Genomic DNA, 17,500 nt, shown 5'->3' with positions numbered 1-17,500 from the left:
CTGTTAATATTATTATTATTATTTATTGTTATTTATTTATATCCTTCGTCCTGGGATGCACCACTTGGGATTTTGTGGGGTGGGGGGGTCAGGGTTGGGACATGTTCGTGTTTTGTGAAAAAACAAACCAAAACTGAAAAGTATTATTTTTGTATATCTGTAACATCTCAATAAAAAGAAAGTAAAAAAAAAAAAAGTAAAAAAAAAGATGGGTAATATATATATATATATATATATATATATATATATATATATATATATATATATATATATATATATATATAACATGAAGGCGTTCCATCATGTGCATAATTCACTGTGGGCTTACCTTCATCTCCACATCCCCTCGTAATTGGAGATCGAAATAGCCGAACTCATCAAGCACCTCTTTGGTGGCTGAAGACACGTGAATCTTCAAGGCTGTGGAACACATCAAGAGGACCAGAGACAATCACTGTCGAGTGCAGAGCACTGCTGCTGTGGCTAACGACTGATAAGGAGAAGCATTCATAAAACATTTATCCTCTGTCATGTATCTTTCTAGATCATTCTAGGTCAGTTACAGGAGTGGAGGACCTCTACGTGTGTCTCCTGAGGTAAAGTGAGGCGCGCTCGGTGGAGATGGAACAATGGAATCCTAACGTTAGAAACATTGTTGTTGATAGTCCAATTCCTACTATAATGCTTCCTGCTGTCCCACTATAGCTCAGGTCTTTTATGGCTCATCTCAGAGGAAGTGGTCCGGCCATGAGTGTAATCAAATATTTATCAATGGAAGCACAGAGCAGGAAGTGAGTCAGTTAATCAATACGTGTGATGAGTCACTCACACAATACCAGAGCCTTTACCAGATCAAGATGCCGCGGGGCAGACAGGCCGCCGCTGGATCTGTCTCTCCTCAACTTGGCCATTGCAACACGTCGCTGCTTTTCACCACCAATACAATTTTGGTTGATTGTTGTTGAACAAGGAGCAAGACCCCCAAAGGATTTGACTGTGTTAATGACGGCTTATATTCTCATAGAGAATCTGTATTACTTTTTTCTATCACCCATGTGTTTTGATATACCCTGACTTATGTGGAAGGAGTTAGTCCATGGTTTTCTAACAGAAATAATAGGATGGCACGGAGTGTCAAACACATGACATTATTCAAATGTATTCAGGAAACAATGGAGAGTCTTTCGCAACAACAGCGTCACATGAGCCCAATACAACAGGGAATGCTCCGAAAGAGACAGAAATCCACATCCAAGTCAATACCACAAAATGAATACTGGAAATAATGAGCACTTTAATACGTAGTTGTCTTAGTTTGCGTCAGCTAAAAAAACATACCGTATATGTTCCCAATTTGATTACAGAATGTTGGTTTTTCCAGCAGTTGCATTTCCATAAGGATTGTTTACAGAAGCGCTGACAGTCACTAAAATACAGAACGATGTGAATCTGACACTCACCCTCTCCGTTCGACTCCATCCGAGACGCTGTGTTGACAGTATCTCCAAATAAACAGTATCTGGGCATTTTCAAACCCACCACACCGGCACAGACAGGCCCTGTACGAAAAAAAAAAACACAGACAGTTACAGTAAATATAATGGAACTATACTGGAAATACACTCCGGTAAAAGCGCGTTGTTAAGCATACTGTGGCACAGTCACAACTCCTCCTCCTCCTCCTCTCTCCATCATCTCACAGGCTTAGTTAAGTCACGAGCGGTGGAGGCTCATTGGGTCATTGGGTGAACATTGTTTTGTAGTTTTTGTAGTTCAAACATTATCTCTTTATCTTCCTTTTTTGATGGTTGAACAACAGAGACAGTGTTCACATTGACTGGGCTGAGCGCCTCCCACACGTCAGACCTATCTGCGTTGTGGATGTCAAGTGTTTGAATACGAGTAGAAATGCTGCTGCCTGCATGAGAAACTCCCAAGCACTATGGGAGGAAAAAAAACGTGTTGCTTGGTTTTGAGTAAGAGAGTCTTGGCCTGAGAGGGTGGGGGGGTGGTGGTGTTGGTGGTGGGGGGGGGGGGGGGGGGGTTCATCCATTCCAAACCGTGTAGCTAAAACCAAGATATTGTCATCAGCTGTCATACCCATTCAGCTACAGTTGATAACGCACTACATTCCACTGCAGTTTATAATACAGTTATAATTACATAATTGTATATAAGTATAATTACAGAACAGTCATGGGGGAAGTGGGGTACAACAGGGTGTGTTATCGAATCACAGATTCAAATCTCGACTAGCCAACTATTTACCATATAATCATAAATCTTCGTGTCATAGTTAAGTTATTTGTCGTATGATGAAATAATCTGTTAACGGTTATGGCGGATAGCACGCATGCTGTGTAAGGCTTATAATGTATTGAAAGCTTGATGTTTGAATGATTTATTACAGCATTTAGGGTGGTTAGCATGTGAGAGCCCAGAACCGGGAGCGGAGTGCCCTCAAAATCTTGGCTCATTTCATTGCATCAGAAAAACATCCAGTTATGAATATAACATCAGTGCTCTGAGGGAAGGGAACAGGTCAGTGTGCTGAAAGGGAAGAGTTAGTTAGCAGCTACATTTCCTACAATAGGAACAAAAAACGTCACCTGTGTGGATTCCGACCCTAAGCCGCAGCTGGTCATTGGGTCTGTGTCGGATCTTGAATGTTTTCACCTGTTCTAGTAAGGCTAAGGACATGCCAGCGATCTCCCGGGCGTGTAATTTACCATTCCTGCCAGGCATGCCCGACACCACCATGTAGGCATCGCCGATGGTCTCCACCTGGTGGAAAAACCAGGTGAAAAAAAAACGTCAATAAGTTATAAAAGTACTTTAATGAGCCATCTGACGACAGAAATTGTGTGTTGTTTTTCTGACACAGTTAGCACAGGTGAACGTGCTAAAAGGAATAAGAAGACAGTATTTGTTTTACCTTGTACACATCAAAGTTATCAATGACGGCATCAAAGCAGGTGTAGAGATCATTAAGCAGTGTAACGACCTAGGGGGTGTAGAGATGACACACACGCACGCAAGCACGCACGCACACACACACACACACACACACACACACACACATTTACAATGTGGAAGATAGAGATTGACTCTGCAGTCCTGACAGCGGTGGTAAACTTGTTCTACCAGCGGGGCGCCAGGACGGTGAAAAAGACATCCCTTTAGTGAGTACTCAGTCCAGGCAGACATACAGGTCATCGCCAAAAGTGACAAATCCTGAACCTCACCAAGTTGCAAACTAAACCGTTGTGATAAAGGCCACGCATGAAAATGTCAAAATGGAAATTTCAATCTGGTCATTTTCCATTCGGTTCCCCCTGGTGACTGACTGAGATGCGTTTCTTTCTGCATGAACTCTTATGGTTCCCTCAGATGAAAATATCCCCGAAAACCATCCTCCCCTTTAGACGAGGGCCAGAACTCGACGACAGCTTACTGACAAAACGCATCTGCGTGAGTAAAACGAAGCAACAGACTCAATATTGGGAACACATGTTCAAAACGCATCTTCCCGTTTTTTGAAGGGTAATAATTACATATGCTTTATAAATTACCATTTCTTTTTTTCTTTTTCTTTTATTATTGATGGTGGTCCAGTTAGGCGATTCAGGGTGCTTAGAAACAGAGAGAGGGAGGAGATATATACAGAGAGAAACAGGGTTTGGAGTGCAGTTTTTGGTTGTTGTGGTGTTTATTTCTTTCTTTTATTAATTTTATTTATTTATTTATACCCAATCTAGGGGGGGGGGGGGAGTAATAGCCGAATGTGTCATTCAGTAGAGAAGTAGGCAGTGAGATATCCAGACCTCAATAAAACGTTGCATCTACCAAGGAAACGTGTAGTATGGGATGGGGATGAGACGTGAACCACATGTGTAAAGAATCTAACTGACATTCAATCTATTACCCTTAATACATTTGTTCCTAAAACGTAATGGGCTGGGTTCTTACTTCTGAACGATATGAAACCACACGCTGAAAGGTCAAATAAGATGTATGCTTGTACTTAAAGTAAGTTGCTTCATCTGGGTGAATAGATCAGTCTGGGGTGTAACGTTCGCCAAGTATGTTCTATCGAGGCTAGCGTTTATCAAGATTTATTGGACGTGATATGAAGATTATAAAACATCTCTGCAACTCTAAAATAAACACTTTGTTTGAATTCTTGGCATGGGTTGTATCGACGCACATGAAGCAGACCCAGTTCTCCGAAATGTCTTTTAAAAGGTCAAGAAAGACCAAACACGTCTGGGGAAAAGAACATGTTGATGTACTGCAGTTGAAACCATTCCATCAACAGGTGATTGTTTAAAACCATTCCATGAACAAGTGATTGTTTAAAACCATTCCATGAACAAGTGATTGTTTAAAACCATTCCATGAACAAGTGATTGGTTAAAACCATTCCATGAACAAGTGATTGGTTAAAACCATTCCATGAACCAGTGATTGTTTAAAACCATTCCATGAACAAGTGATTGTTTAAAACCATTCCATGAACAAGTGATTGGTTAAAACCATTCCATGAACAAGTGATTGGTTAAAACCATTCCATGAACCAGTGATTGGTTAAAACCATTCCATCAACACGTGATTGGTTAAAACCATTCCATCAATACATGATTGGTTAAAACCACTTCATCAACGCGTGATTGGTTAAAAGCATTCCATCAACACGTGATAGGCTGTTCATCACAGCCTAAGAAATCAGACTCAGTGACTCAACTCTGCGTCAATACACTCGCCTCTCTCTCTCTCTTTCTCTCACTTTCTCCCTCTCTCTCATACTCACTCTCACAACATCAGTACTATTTTGGGTTTGTGTGGCCTTTGCGTGGGAAAGCTTTCTCAGTACAGTATGAGACATAGATGTTCAGTGATAGTGAATACTGTGCATGAGTGGGGTTGTGTAAGTGACACGTCTCAACTAAACTCCTGCCTTGTGTTCTTATCCCTTCCAAAAACAGTGAGCGGCCATTTTAAAGTGTTTTAAAGCGTTCTCGTCATTAAACTATCTTCCTCCCTCTGTCTTGAGGAGAGTATCTTGGAAGTATAGCATATCTGGTTTGAATCATTGGCAAATTGATTCTTGACATGGTTTTACTGCCTGCAATTTATTCCGAGAATTCATTCAGAGTGAAAAGTGCTCCAGGGGGCCCCGACTATGGCTGACCCTGCGCCTCGAGCAAAAAATACCAAATTCCAACAATTGACTGACAAGTTGATTGCATGGCAAATAAAACATTCTTCTTCTTCTTCTTCCTCCGCAACAACGGATGATTGGTCGTTGGGGGGGTCGTAGGGAGGAATACAACAAGCCACAAGGTCTGATAATCTTGCGGTTGTGGTTGTCTGGTGATAACAGCGAACGTTTCTGTACCTGCAACGGTGTACTCTCAGCTGACATGGATGTGAAGCCCACGATGTCGCTGAAGTAGATGGTGACACTGTCGAACGCCTCCGCCTGGACCGTCTCCCCTCGCTTTAGCTGCTCCGCCACCGAGCTGTGAGGAAGAGAAGAGCAGTTTGAATGAACAGCTACAGCGCAGAATGCCTGGAGGCTAAAAATCACAACGGATAAACAGTTTACAGACAGTTACAGCAGCTGCGTCTTTCATTACTATTAATTGTCCGTTTATCCTTTTAGGTAATTAAAAGAGCCAGACGCGCGGCATAATGTAACACTAGCGGCTAGATCATCGACAAGCCAGGTCAGATACTGTGTTGAAAAGTTTAATTAATGCGGTGAGAGAAGGTATATCTGCCTTCTCCCAGGCTCGAGTCTGTCTGTCAGACAGCCTTTAGGTGGGACAGACATCTGAGGCAGACAACAGGCGGACAGATTAGGTCTGTGACAGCACAGAGAGAGGGAGCTGATTACACAGACGGAGGACATGCCTCGGCGTCCGCTGCCGTCGCGTTCAGAGAGATCAGAGAGGCTTAAAACCTCTGCTTGTCAGCCTCCATCTCCCCTCGTTCCCTTTCATCTCCCATCGCTCCGTTAACGTAACGAGAAAAAATATTTGTACGAATGTAAAAAAAATTCTGAGTGGAACAATCTCACTCATATTTTTTATTTTATTGGACAGATACAGACAGGAAAGTAAGGAGGAGAGGGCATGTCAGCAGGGCATGGGCCGGATTCAAACCCATGCCGACATGGGCATATGTGTGAACTGTAGACTAGACCGGTGCTAGACCACAGGACCACCCCCCCAGGCCACAAACGCGAACATTTTGATCTTCCCTAAAAACTGTGAGATACGGAACACTCGAGACTGTCGCTCAGGCGCGGAAAGGACTTGAAACATTGATGAGGTGTTCCGGAAGGACACCGAGAATGTTCCCTTAGCGATCTCGTCCTTTCCGACCTGTCGGAAGTTCTCTAAGGGTCAAACGTGAGGCAGGATCCCTCTCTCTCTTACTGTGGCAGGATCTGGTAAAGGAGGTTCTCCGCCTTCCTCTTCTCCTCCAGGTAGGCCTGTGTACGTTCCTCCACCAGGTTCTCCAGGTTGTTGGCGTACTGCTCCATCCGGGACAGGAGGTTGTTCAGGATACTGGTGCTGCCCTCCCTGTGACACACACACACACACACACACACACACAGACACACACACACAGACACACAGACACACAGACACACAGACACGCAGACACGCAGACACACACACACACACACACACACACACACACACACACACACACACAGCAGAATGATGTCATTGTTGATGCGTTGCCCACTGAGAACATCAAGACTAGACTTGCTAAGTACTTGCTTGGTATTTGGTATAAACATCATTTTCTGTGCGTACTCAAACCTCTCAGGAGGAGTGGCGTCATACTAATATGTTTCAGACAAGCATACTGTAGCCCTGTGGAGTATTCCAGGACAGCAGCTTAGTCAGTCATCACCATAGCATAGCATGTACACTAGTGTGTACATTACTGGAGTCTGTTTGGCATTTTTCCACATCTCTTACGGGTCAGAGACTGAGCACCCACACAGAGCACATGAAGGCACACAGCCTTGAAGAGACATGAAAGAGCCTCAGATGAGTACCACCGCATTAAGTGTAATCATCCCTCTAGTCTACCGGTGACCTACACTGGATCACGGTCCACATGAGTCTACTCTTCAGCACCAGATCAGCCAAAGGAGGACGGGTCCCAACTTTGAGTCGGTTCCTCTCAAGGTTTCTTCCTCCCAGGGAGTTCTTTCCTTTTTGTGCCACTGTGCCCGATATTTTCCTCATCTCTGGGGAGTTTTTTTCCTCACACCCATGATCAGTGTGTACAACGCTAACGAACGTTGCTCATTATACAAATCGAGGCACTGACGGTCGATAGCGTAGCTGGCGAATATCGGGTGTTTGAGGAAGACGCGTGTCACGTGCGTCGGCAAGGTCAGAGGTCGCGAGTTCGAGGCTCGGTCGGAGCGACTCGAATTGCCGGGGGGGCGACTGTTCGCCACGACTTGACGTCTGTTTCCTGAGACGCTCTATATGGGGTAAATGGGAGCCTTTACACCGCCGCTGAAGACCCCTGAATATCCCTGTGTCCTTCAGACCCGGGCTCCACGCACCAAAAATAACACCCCATCAGTCATCCTGCATGTCAACAGCATACATTTCCGTAATGAAAAAACTGTGCGCAAAAACTACATTGATGTGTTGCCTTTTTAGGTGAAAGGGCCCTCCGTACACGCCGGACGAACTCGACACACACGCATCTGTCACAGCCTCCTTAAGTGCAACTGAAGCCTATCAATCACGTTCCACACTGAGACAGGCCTGGAGGAAATGGCCCCCGCCGTATATCATCCAGACGCTACGCTAACTTGGCTAAGCTACGGTAAATGTGACGGAGAGAGGGAGAGAGAGAGAGAGAGAGGGAGTTGGAGCAGTGAGTGCCGAGTCGATGTAATGAACTGCAACCTGTGTTATGATCCCGCTGTCACAACAGCAAAAACAACACACACACACACACACTTCGTACGAAACACAGCCAAGCGATAATACAAAATAAAAAAACATCCAAACCAAACTGCAGAGCCACAGCGGTGAGTGTAGGAGTGTAGGAGGGCGAGGGAACAGCCTCGAGGGCTTGAACTAGCGAAAGAAAAGCAAACATCAGCGTCTTGTTCCCTGCAGCAGCAGCTCATAAAACACTTCATTTTCCTGGTCACAGGGGTCACCCCTCTGTACACATCCTGAACGGCTGCCGGGGCACTCAGACCAGCAGGTAGGACACGTCCAGCTCCGGATGACAGCGCCTCTTTCACACAGACATTAACCACCTGAACCAAACTACCCACGTGAATAATGGAGCCGACACTTGGGGGAAAACAACTGGAAAGATATCGAAAGTCATACAGACTCACACAAGCTGTGTTATTGTTAAACAATCTGTTATTGATATTGTTATTATCTTGATATTAGTATCTACGTAGGTATCAGACAAAAACATCCGTTACACATTATTTCCTCCACTCATTCTCCTTGATGCCTCTCTGTTCGATATCAACCACTGGTATATTCCATCAACTGTACACTCTATCCATTGTAATACAACTGGTAGATGACACAAGAGTAGCCATTTTGGGGCATGGTAGTGCTTGTGTTTAATACGGGAGAGGGTAGCCATTTTGGGGCCTGGTGGTGCTTGTGTTTAATACGGGAGAGGGTAGCCATTTTGGGGCCTGGCTGTGCTCACTTGTTGAGTTTGGTGATGTAGAGCTTGATGTGGCTGAAGTCTGGGCGCTCAGCGGGGTCCTCTGACCAGCAGCCCTCCATCAGGAAGGTCAGCTGCTCGCAGTGACAGCTGTTGTCTGTGGTGGGCCGGAAGTAGGGCCTCTGGCCGTTACGCACTTTCTGCACGATCTCTGGAAGGGAGAGGTGCGGAGAGAGGGTTAGTGTGTGTGTGTGTGTGTGTGTGTGTGTGTGAGTGTGTGCCTGCATGGAATAAACCAGCTTTATGTGTAGCCAAAAAAGTCCTTGACAGTGACCTTTTTTGTTCTTGGCTTCCAATCACGGGACTGAAAGAAGAAGACTTGGAAATGAACGTGTGTCCACTCCATGGACACAACATCAATCAGTGAAATTGTCGGATCAATTAAGTGCCAGAGAGAAACGTAAGCCAGCGGAACTGCAGCCCCAGAGAACAAGAGTTGGTCAGCGCTGTTGAGAACCTTCGTGCCACGATTCTCTCACCGTTAAGATGCAATCAAGGAGGAAACAGGGAGAAAAAGTCACAAGTGACTAATGGCCCAGCGGGCGGTGAGGGGAAACAATCGACCAAGACCGTGGAAAATGACACACAATCACTCGCAATCACTCAATTGATCGTGAGGTTATTAACAAGTCAATAGCAGCGCATGCTGGCCACGTATCGAGGTGTCCTTGAGCAAGGCACTGATTGCTCCAAGGTCGCCGTCTATGGCCGAGAGCATAAAATACCAAATTCCAACAATTGACTGACAAGTTGATTGCATGGCAATACAACTATTATTTATTATTATTATTATTAATATTATTATTGTTATTATTATTGTTATTGTTATTATTAATACGACTTTGTTAAGAGTCTGAGCAAAGCATCAACATTCATCACCTAGCTACTAGTCTTGGGTCTGGGTTACCTACTGAAGGATCTTCTTGTCGATAATGATGTTAGGAATCAATCTATAGAGGATAGTCGTGATCTTAAATGCGTTGTGTCATCTCTGGATAGATCAGGTGTGCAGAACAGTGTGATCCAGTACTGACACACAGATGATATTGTAAGAAAATACCAAGATCTAACACTACCTTTAGGACTCAGATCCATGCCGTCGATATAGAAGGGGCCGTTCCTCAAGGCGATCTCCTGCAGGATGATACCAAAGCTGTACACGTCCCCCTTCTGGGTGCCCTGGGGAGGGTGCCTGTCATAGATCAGCAGCTCTGGGGCCGTCCACAGCTTCTCTGAACAACAGGAAACAGGAAACTCACAATCAGCCACTGAAAGAAAGTCCTCCACAAAGGGACATCACACTCATGGGATAGGGTTAGGGTTAGGGTTAGGGTCATGTATCAATATGCTTCAACCCCAAATGAATGGGAAAAGATGTGCAACAACAAAAAAAGAAAGACAAAGAAAATAGTAGTAGTAGGCCTAGTGGATAGGGAGATGGACTGGTGAGCAGAAGGTCATGAGTTCAAATCCCACCTGGGAACACCACTACTAGTGTGCCCTTGAGTAAGACACTTAAATTACTTAAATTACTCCAGGGGGATTGTCCCTGTAATTGTATGTCGCTTTGGATAAAAGCGTCTGCTAAATGGTAAAAATGTAAATGTAGTTCTGTTGTACATTGGTGAATGATAGCGTAATGATCACCTCACCAAACAGATGGTGTTGACCTACTTGCGTAGAGTGCGTGCGTGTCGTCGTTTTCGCAGGACGAGCGAAAGCTGGCCAAGCCGTAATCCGTAATTTTCAACACAAATCGACTGTCCACCACACAATTAGATGACTTCAGATTTCCATGGGAGCCGATGTAGCTGCTGTGGAGATAGTTCATTCCCTGGTGGCGAGAGAGCGTGAAATGGAGCGTTCAAGGCATTTTCCTACAGCGGGGAGCATACTTGACAACATACAGATCTGATCATGTGGAAATAATATGTTTTGAGTTGGATTGAAATGGAAATACAGTATCATTAAACATTTCTGCATAGAACCAAGTGTTTCAAATACGTTCAAGGGCCGTTGAAAGGGGGCATATGGAACTAATACATGGGAGTCGAAATACAGATGAGAAACTTAAGCGTCACGTTCGAGTCCAATATTTGGAGGTACTTGTGTGTAATATTCTCCCTCTGAGGCCCTTGTGCTTGCTCAAAAGTGACTGTTATTGCCTGCTTCAAGGACTGTGATCTTTACGGCAATTAAGTTCATGTGTACTTGATGATCCACGTACTTGACTTCAATATAGTATCTATCTATTCAAGACACTGATCTTGAACAGAGACCCTTTGTTAGAGCTAGGAGGACTAAAAATAAGTAGTGAAAATACATGGATGATTAGTTTTGATTAAGCGGAAGGAATTTTGCGGTGAGATTTTGATTATGTTGCTGTCCAAGATTTAGGTCATTCTGAGTTTCATGCCAATACTTATTCTCTGTCTGTCTGTCTCTCTCTCTGTCTCTCTTTCTCTCTCTCTCTCTTTCTCTCTCTCTCTCTCTCTCTCTCTCTCTGTCTCTCTCTCTCTCTTTCTCTCTCTCTCTCTCTCTCTCTTTAATAAAGTGCCCATGTGACCTCAAAACAAGCACACAGCACTTATAAAGTGTGTGTGCATTCATGGGTAGGTATACTCAGTGTAGCTAAGTAGAACGAAGTATAACAGGGTGAGTGAACTGGTGAATTACCTGAGGGGTGACCCCACATTGACCTGAGGGGTGACCCCACATTGACCACTAAAAATGTGTTTTTATTGATTGGGTTTTATTATGTTGTAAGTTGTGTGTGTGTTTTATGTATTATTGTAAACTGTGGGTATGCGGCGCTCCCTTGTAAAGGAGACCTGGGTCTCAGTGGGACTCCATTACCTTTACTATATCGTTAATCAGGGAGTATCGGAACATCCAGTCCAAGTTGATGCTCTCGTTCTCCAAGATGTCCTGGAAGAGAAAAAAAACTTCTCAGCAAACATCTCAGTTCCTCACACAGACGGGTACAAGCCATGTACACGAAATGTGAAAAGCTAACAGTAGCCTACATGTTAATATAATGTTGTTACTAACTAGTAGTAATAACAGTGTTACTACTACACAAGTGACAACCTACACAAACATTTCTTTTATGAATATCTCCCAGCGGCCACGATCGATTGCCATCGCCATGTATCATATGTGCTCTTTTTATCTCGTCGCCTGGCTTCATGTGAACGTGTAACTCAACCCTGAAGGATAATCCCAAGGGCAGAAATGCCCAAATAAGGGGGTCTTGAAAACAACTACTTACTGGAAGCTGAATCATGAGGCATCATCCAACCGCATCACTCCAAGTATAGCTATCATTCTTTTAAAACGGTAATGTGTTTTTTTAACAGTGCTAAAAGTGTCTCTTTGTGACGTTTCCCACACTTAGATGTTTGGCCGACACACCAAACTGTCATTCTAACCCCAAACGCAAGCCAAGAAAAGGTCTCAAAGCATATCATTCTGACATGTATCTATCTATCTATCTGACAGATTAATGTATCTAATGAATCTATCATTCTATCACTAAACGATACGTGTAGTGTATATGTTACGGTACATGTGGGAATACGGTACATGTGGGGAAAACTATGATTAGGGTTAGGTGCTACGTCCACTTGGTACATGCTGGCATGTCTAACCCTAACGCTAATCCTAACCCTAACCCTACCCCTAATCCTAACCCTAACCTTAACCGTAGCACCCTAGCACCTAACCCTAACCCTAGTTTTCCCACATGTACCGTATTCCCACATGTACCGTAACATATATATACAATGTATACAAGATATGATGGACGTGAATGAAGTTGACGCCGCTAGGCCTCACCTGCAGGCTGCCTCTGGGACAGTATTCGGTCACGATGCAGATGTTCGGCGGGTCGATGCAGGCGCCAATAAACCTGGTGAGGTGATTGAACTGGACGTCTCTCATCTTCAAACACACACGCGACAAGCACACGCACACAACAGACACACACACACACACACGCAGGAAAACAAAAACAAACAAACAAACAATTTAAATCATTCAGTCAAGGATCCCGATAAAACCCAACGGCCACAGACGTGCCAACATGTGAAACACCTCTCTCATAAAGGAGCATAGAAATAGGACAGGATAGTCTATTTACAGTAGTCAGGTTTGGCAGGGTGTCTCTTCTACGTGTTGAGTAGCTTTCCCTCTAAGGGCATCCAGTTGACACATGTGCATGTGCATAAATTGCTCCTGGAGGTTATGAATGAGGCAGTGTACTGAGGACCTAGGGCTTGAGAGAGAAACGCAGAGGTGTTGAAAAGATGTACTCGCTAGAATATCGGTGCAGGGAAAGGCCAACGCGTGAACGCGGCACACGGGAAAAAAAAACTAAAAACGCTCATTAGTTTCTATGTTCTCTTTCTAGAACGTTGGATCTCGTCCAAAAGTGAATTATATCGTATGAAATTCTGAGAAAAAAAATGATGATCCCAGTCAGTGAGATGTTTGGGCTTGTGATGGATGTCGCCTCGAGATAAGGGAAACACAGTGCTGGGTTTGCCCTGCGTTTAAGGGTTACATGTGGTGTTCATGTATAAACAGAGGGAATTCATCTTCTTTGAGACGAGCAGATGGATCCAGTCAATGCACGCACACACGCACACACACACACACACACACACACACACACTCACACTCCATCTCAACACATCCAAACACTGGCCGGGGAAGACTTCCAAAAACATCTCTGGGAGGCAGCATGAACCTTCCAGAAACAGTGTTGATAACCTGTACGCCGGTGTTTGGATTTGGATTTGGCGGGGAGGGGGGTGGGGGTGTGTGTGGTGGGGGGTAGGGTCATTGAAAACAGAGGTGAGTGACAGCTGCTTTAACACCAACAACCAAAAGAGTCACTCGCTCCTGTTCCACGGCTGGGGGGAGAAGTTAGCATACCCTTTGGCCTATATAATTCCCCCTGCTGAATAGCTGCTGCTAGCTAGCACAGGAGGAGAAGGAGGGTGAGACGGGGAGGGGAGGGGAGGGAAGGGAAGGGAAGGGAAGGGAAGGGGGGAGGTTTCTGGAAGACAAGCAGTTAAGTTTCCATTGGCAGGCCCCTCTCTCCCCCATCTGGTTGGTTCTTTCATGAGCCGGGTCCTGACAGCCGATCAGGCCCTCGGGGCTTCTGAGGAGCTGCCAGCTCAGACGGCTGTCTCTCTCCTGTGTGTGTGTGTGTGCGTGTGTGTGTGTGTGTGTGTGTGCGTGGGGGTGCGTGTGTGTGTGTGTGTGTGTGTGTGTGTGTGTGTGTGTGCGTGTGTGTGTGTGTGTTTGTGCGTGTGTGTGCGTGTGTGTGTGTTTGTGGGGGTGCGTGTGTGTGTGTGTGTGTGTGTGCGTGTGTGTGTGTGTTTGTGGGGGTGCGTGTGTGTGTGTGTTTGTGTGCGTGTGTGTGGGTGTGTGTTTGTGTGTGTGTGTCGGCCCGGAGGAGAAGAGAGCCATCCAGGCTCACTCATCTCACATCAACTAGGCTGGGCCGCAGAGAGAGAGAGAGAGAGAGAGAGAGAGAGGGGGAGAGAGAAAGAGAGAGAGATGGAGAGGGAGAGAAAGAGAGAGAGAGAGACAAAGAGAGAGAGACAGAGACAGAGAGAGAGAGAGAGAGACAGGGGGAGACAGAGAGAGAAAGAAAGAGAGAGAGAGAGACAGAGAAAGCTCAATCTTATCCTCAGCCACACTGATAACTCAATAACTCAATTAAACCATACAAGCCCACTGACATCTCGCAAGTCTACAGTCACTTTTGAACTGTGTTTTCCTTTCCCACATCGTATTTCACGTCCTAATAAGAACTGATTTTGATTTTCCGACATCCATATCACTCATAAATCGCAATTTCCCAAAACGGAAAAGGACCATTTCATTCACAGCTGTTTGCACGCCGCCTCTGATGTCAGAGGAAGGAGCATTGACGATCCAGAACGATCCAGAACTCTCCTTCCTGCAACGCAGATTCTGTAACGGTAAATCTCCTGTGGTTGAGAGAAAGAGTCCTTCCTTTGAACAACCGTGTAATGATTTCAGTCTACATGCCCCCCCCCCGCCCCCCCACCGCCCCCCCAGGGCCTTTACAGTTCAACCTCCACAACAACTGCTCCAGTGGGGAGAAGCCATTTCTACGACTCCGGAGGGGTCGTCGTAAACGCAGACGTGCTGGCTCGGGATAACACAGTGGGCAGGGCAGAGGTATTCAGCTCCAGTCCCCTAGGGGGGGTGGGGGGGGGGCGGGGGGCAGCGCAGTTGCCACTGGGTTTTAGAGCCTCGGCTTTTCATCATTTGATCATCAACTGATTTAGACCTGAGGGAAATCACATGAGTGTGGTGGGACTCTTTGGTTAATTGGTAACATTAAATGATCAATGAAGCACCAGGGAACATGAAAAACCGGTGACGATTGTGTAGTCCTTGAGGCCTGGAGGAGCTGAGTGTCCCTGTGGTCGTAAGGATCGGAATGACTCCACACCAGACGTATGTAGAGCATTTGGGTATGACGTGCGTGGCACCGCACCAGACACGACGCTAGACACCAGACACAACACCAGACACAACACCAGACACAAGCAGCAGGAGATACTGGTGACCTTCTACCGCGGCGCAGTGGAGAGCATCCTCACCTACGGCATCTGCAACTGGTTCTCCAGCTGCACAACCGCGGAGAGAAATGCGCTACAGAGAGTCGTGAGAACAGCCCAGAAGATCACCGGCGCCCCCCTCCCCTCTCTGGAAGAGCTGTACAACACATGCTGTCTCAGGAAGGCCTCCAAGATCTCCAGGGACCCAACCCACCCTGGGTACGAACACTTTACCCGGCTGCCCTCGAAAAGGCGGTTCAGGACCATGGCCGCAAGGACAAACAGACTGAAGAACAGCTTCTACCACAGGGCCGTCCAGGCCCTGAACACAGAAAAGACCTAGGTTCAGGGCCCTGGACAGTCTGGACGGATTGATGGCAGCTGCTGGACTGAAAAAATCAGGTGTAGTGCTGAGGCACAAATATGTACATTTCAAGCCTGCAAACTGCGACACTTTAAATAAATGTGCAATAACACTATTGTGCAATATGACAACCCTAGTCGTCTATCTGTACAGTATAGTATAGTGGATAGTGTACATAGCCTTTATTTATGTAAACCAGCTCCTTCCCTTCTTGTGTTTTTTTTAAAAGTTTTCTTTTTTTCTTTCCTAACACCAGGGGAGCCACCCCTCCTAAATTTCGTTGTTTGGTACCTGTACTGTAGCAATGACAATAAAGACCATTCATTCATTCATTCATTCATTCACAACGCTAGACACCAGACACAACACCAGACACAATGCTACACACCAGACACAATGCTACACACCAGACACAATGCTACACACCAGACACAATGCTACACACCAGACACAACACCAGACACCAGATACAACGCTAGACACCAGACACAACACCAGACACAACGCTAGACACCAGACACAACACCAGACACAACACTAGACACCAGACACCAGATACAACACTAGACACCAGACACAACACCAGACACCAGACACAACGCTAGACACCAGACACAACACTAGACACCAGACACAACACTAGACACCAGACACAACACTAGACACCAGACACAACGCTAGACACCAGACACAACACTAGACACCAGACACAACACTAGACACAACACCAGACACAACGCTAGACACCAGACACAACACTAGACACTAGACACAACACTAGACACCAGACACAACACTAGACACCAGACACAACACCAGACACCAGACACAACGCTAGACACCAGACACAACACTAGACACTAGACACCAGACACAACACCAGACACAACACCAGACACAACACCAGACACCAGACACAACGCTAGACACCAGACACAACACTAGACACCAGACACAACACCAGACACAACGCTAGACACAACGCTAGACACCAGACACAACACTAGACACCAGACACAACACCAGACACAACGCTAGACACAACGCTAGACACCAGACACAACACTAGACACTAGACACAACGCTAGACACCAGACACAACACTAGACACCAGACACAACGCTAGACACCAGACACAACACTAGACACCAGACACAACGCTAGACACAACACTAGACACCAGACACAACACCAGACACAACACCAGACACAACACCAGACACAACGCTAGACACCAGACACAACACTAGACACCAGACACAACACTAGACACCAGACACAACGCTAGACACCAGACACAACACTAGACACCAGACACAACACCAGACACAACGCTAGACACCAGACACAACACTAGACACAACACTAGACACTAGACACAACACTAGACACAACACCAGACACAATGCTAGACACCAGACACAACACTAGACACTAGACACAACACCAGACACAACACTAGACACCAGACACAACACTAGACACTAGACACAACACTAGACACTAGACACAACACCAGACACAACGCTAGACACCAGACACAACACTAGACACAACACCAGACACAACACTAGACACCAGACACAACACTAGACACTAGACACAACGCTAGACACCAGACACAACACTAGACACTAGACACAACACTAGACACCAGACACAACACTAGACACCAGACACAACACTAGACACTAGACACAACACCAGACACAACACTAGACACCAGACACAACACCAGACACTAGACACAACACTAGACACCAGACACAACACTAGACACCAC

At 45.7% G+C, this 17,500-nt stretch overlaps 1 protein-coding gene across 1 annotated transcript in view; it reads right to left on the bottom strand.

The window, feature by feature from the left end:
• The window catches only part of npr2 (natriuretic peptide receptor 2), a 44,510-nt gene that overhangs the window by 957 nt on the left and 26,053 nt on the right, over positions 1–17,500 (bottom strand). Inside the window, exons 11-21 of the mRNA XM_080528845.1 lie at positions 12,586–12,690; positions 11,605–11,676; positions 10,423–10,582; positions 9,825–9,980; positions 8,731–8,899; positions 6,444–6,590; positions 5,399–5,522; positions 2,936–3,004; positions 2,610–2,784; positions 1,461–1,559; positions 329–420 (exon numbers count right to left, since the gene is read on the bottom strand). Coding sequence (XP_080384971.1) covers positions 329–420; positions 1,461–1,559; positions 2,610–2,784; positions 2,936–3,004; positions 5,399–5,522; positions 6,444–6,590; positions 8,731–8,899; positions 9,825–9,980; positions 10,423–10,582; positions 11,605–11,676; positions 12,586–12,690 — 1,368 coding nt within the window. The remainder of the gene's footprint in view (positions 1–328; positions 421–1,460; positions 1,560–2,609; positions 2,785–2,935; positions 3,005–5,398; positions 5,523–6,443; positions 6,591–8,730; positions 8,900–9,824; positions 9,981–10,422; positions 10,583–11,604; positions 11,677–12,585; positions 12,691–17,500) is intronic.

The sequence above is a fragment of the Nansenia antarctica genome (genome assembly GCF_963989245.1).
Source record: "Nansenia antarctica genome assembly, chromosome: 4".
Lineage (NCBI taxonomy): Eukaryota > Metazoa > Chordata > Actinopteri > Argentiniformes > Microstomatidae > Nansenia > Nansenia antarctica.
Note: the sequence above shows the minus strand (reverse complement) of the source record. Positions and strands in the feature narration are given on the sequence as shown.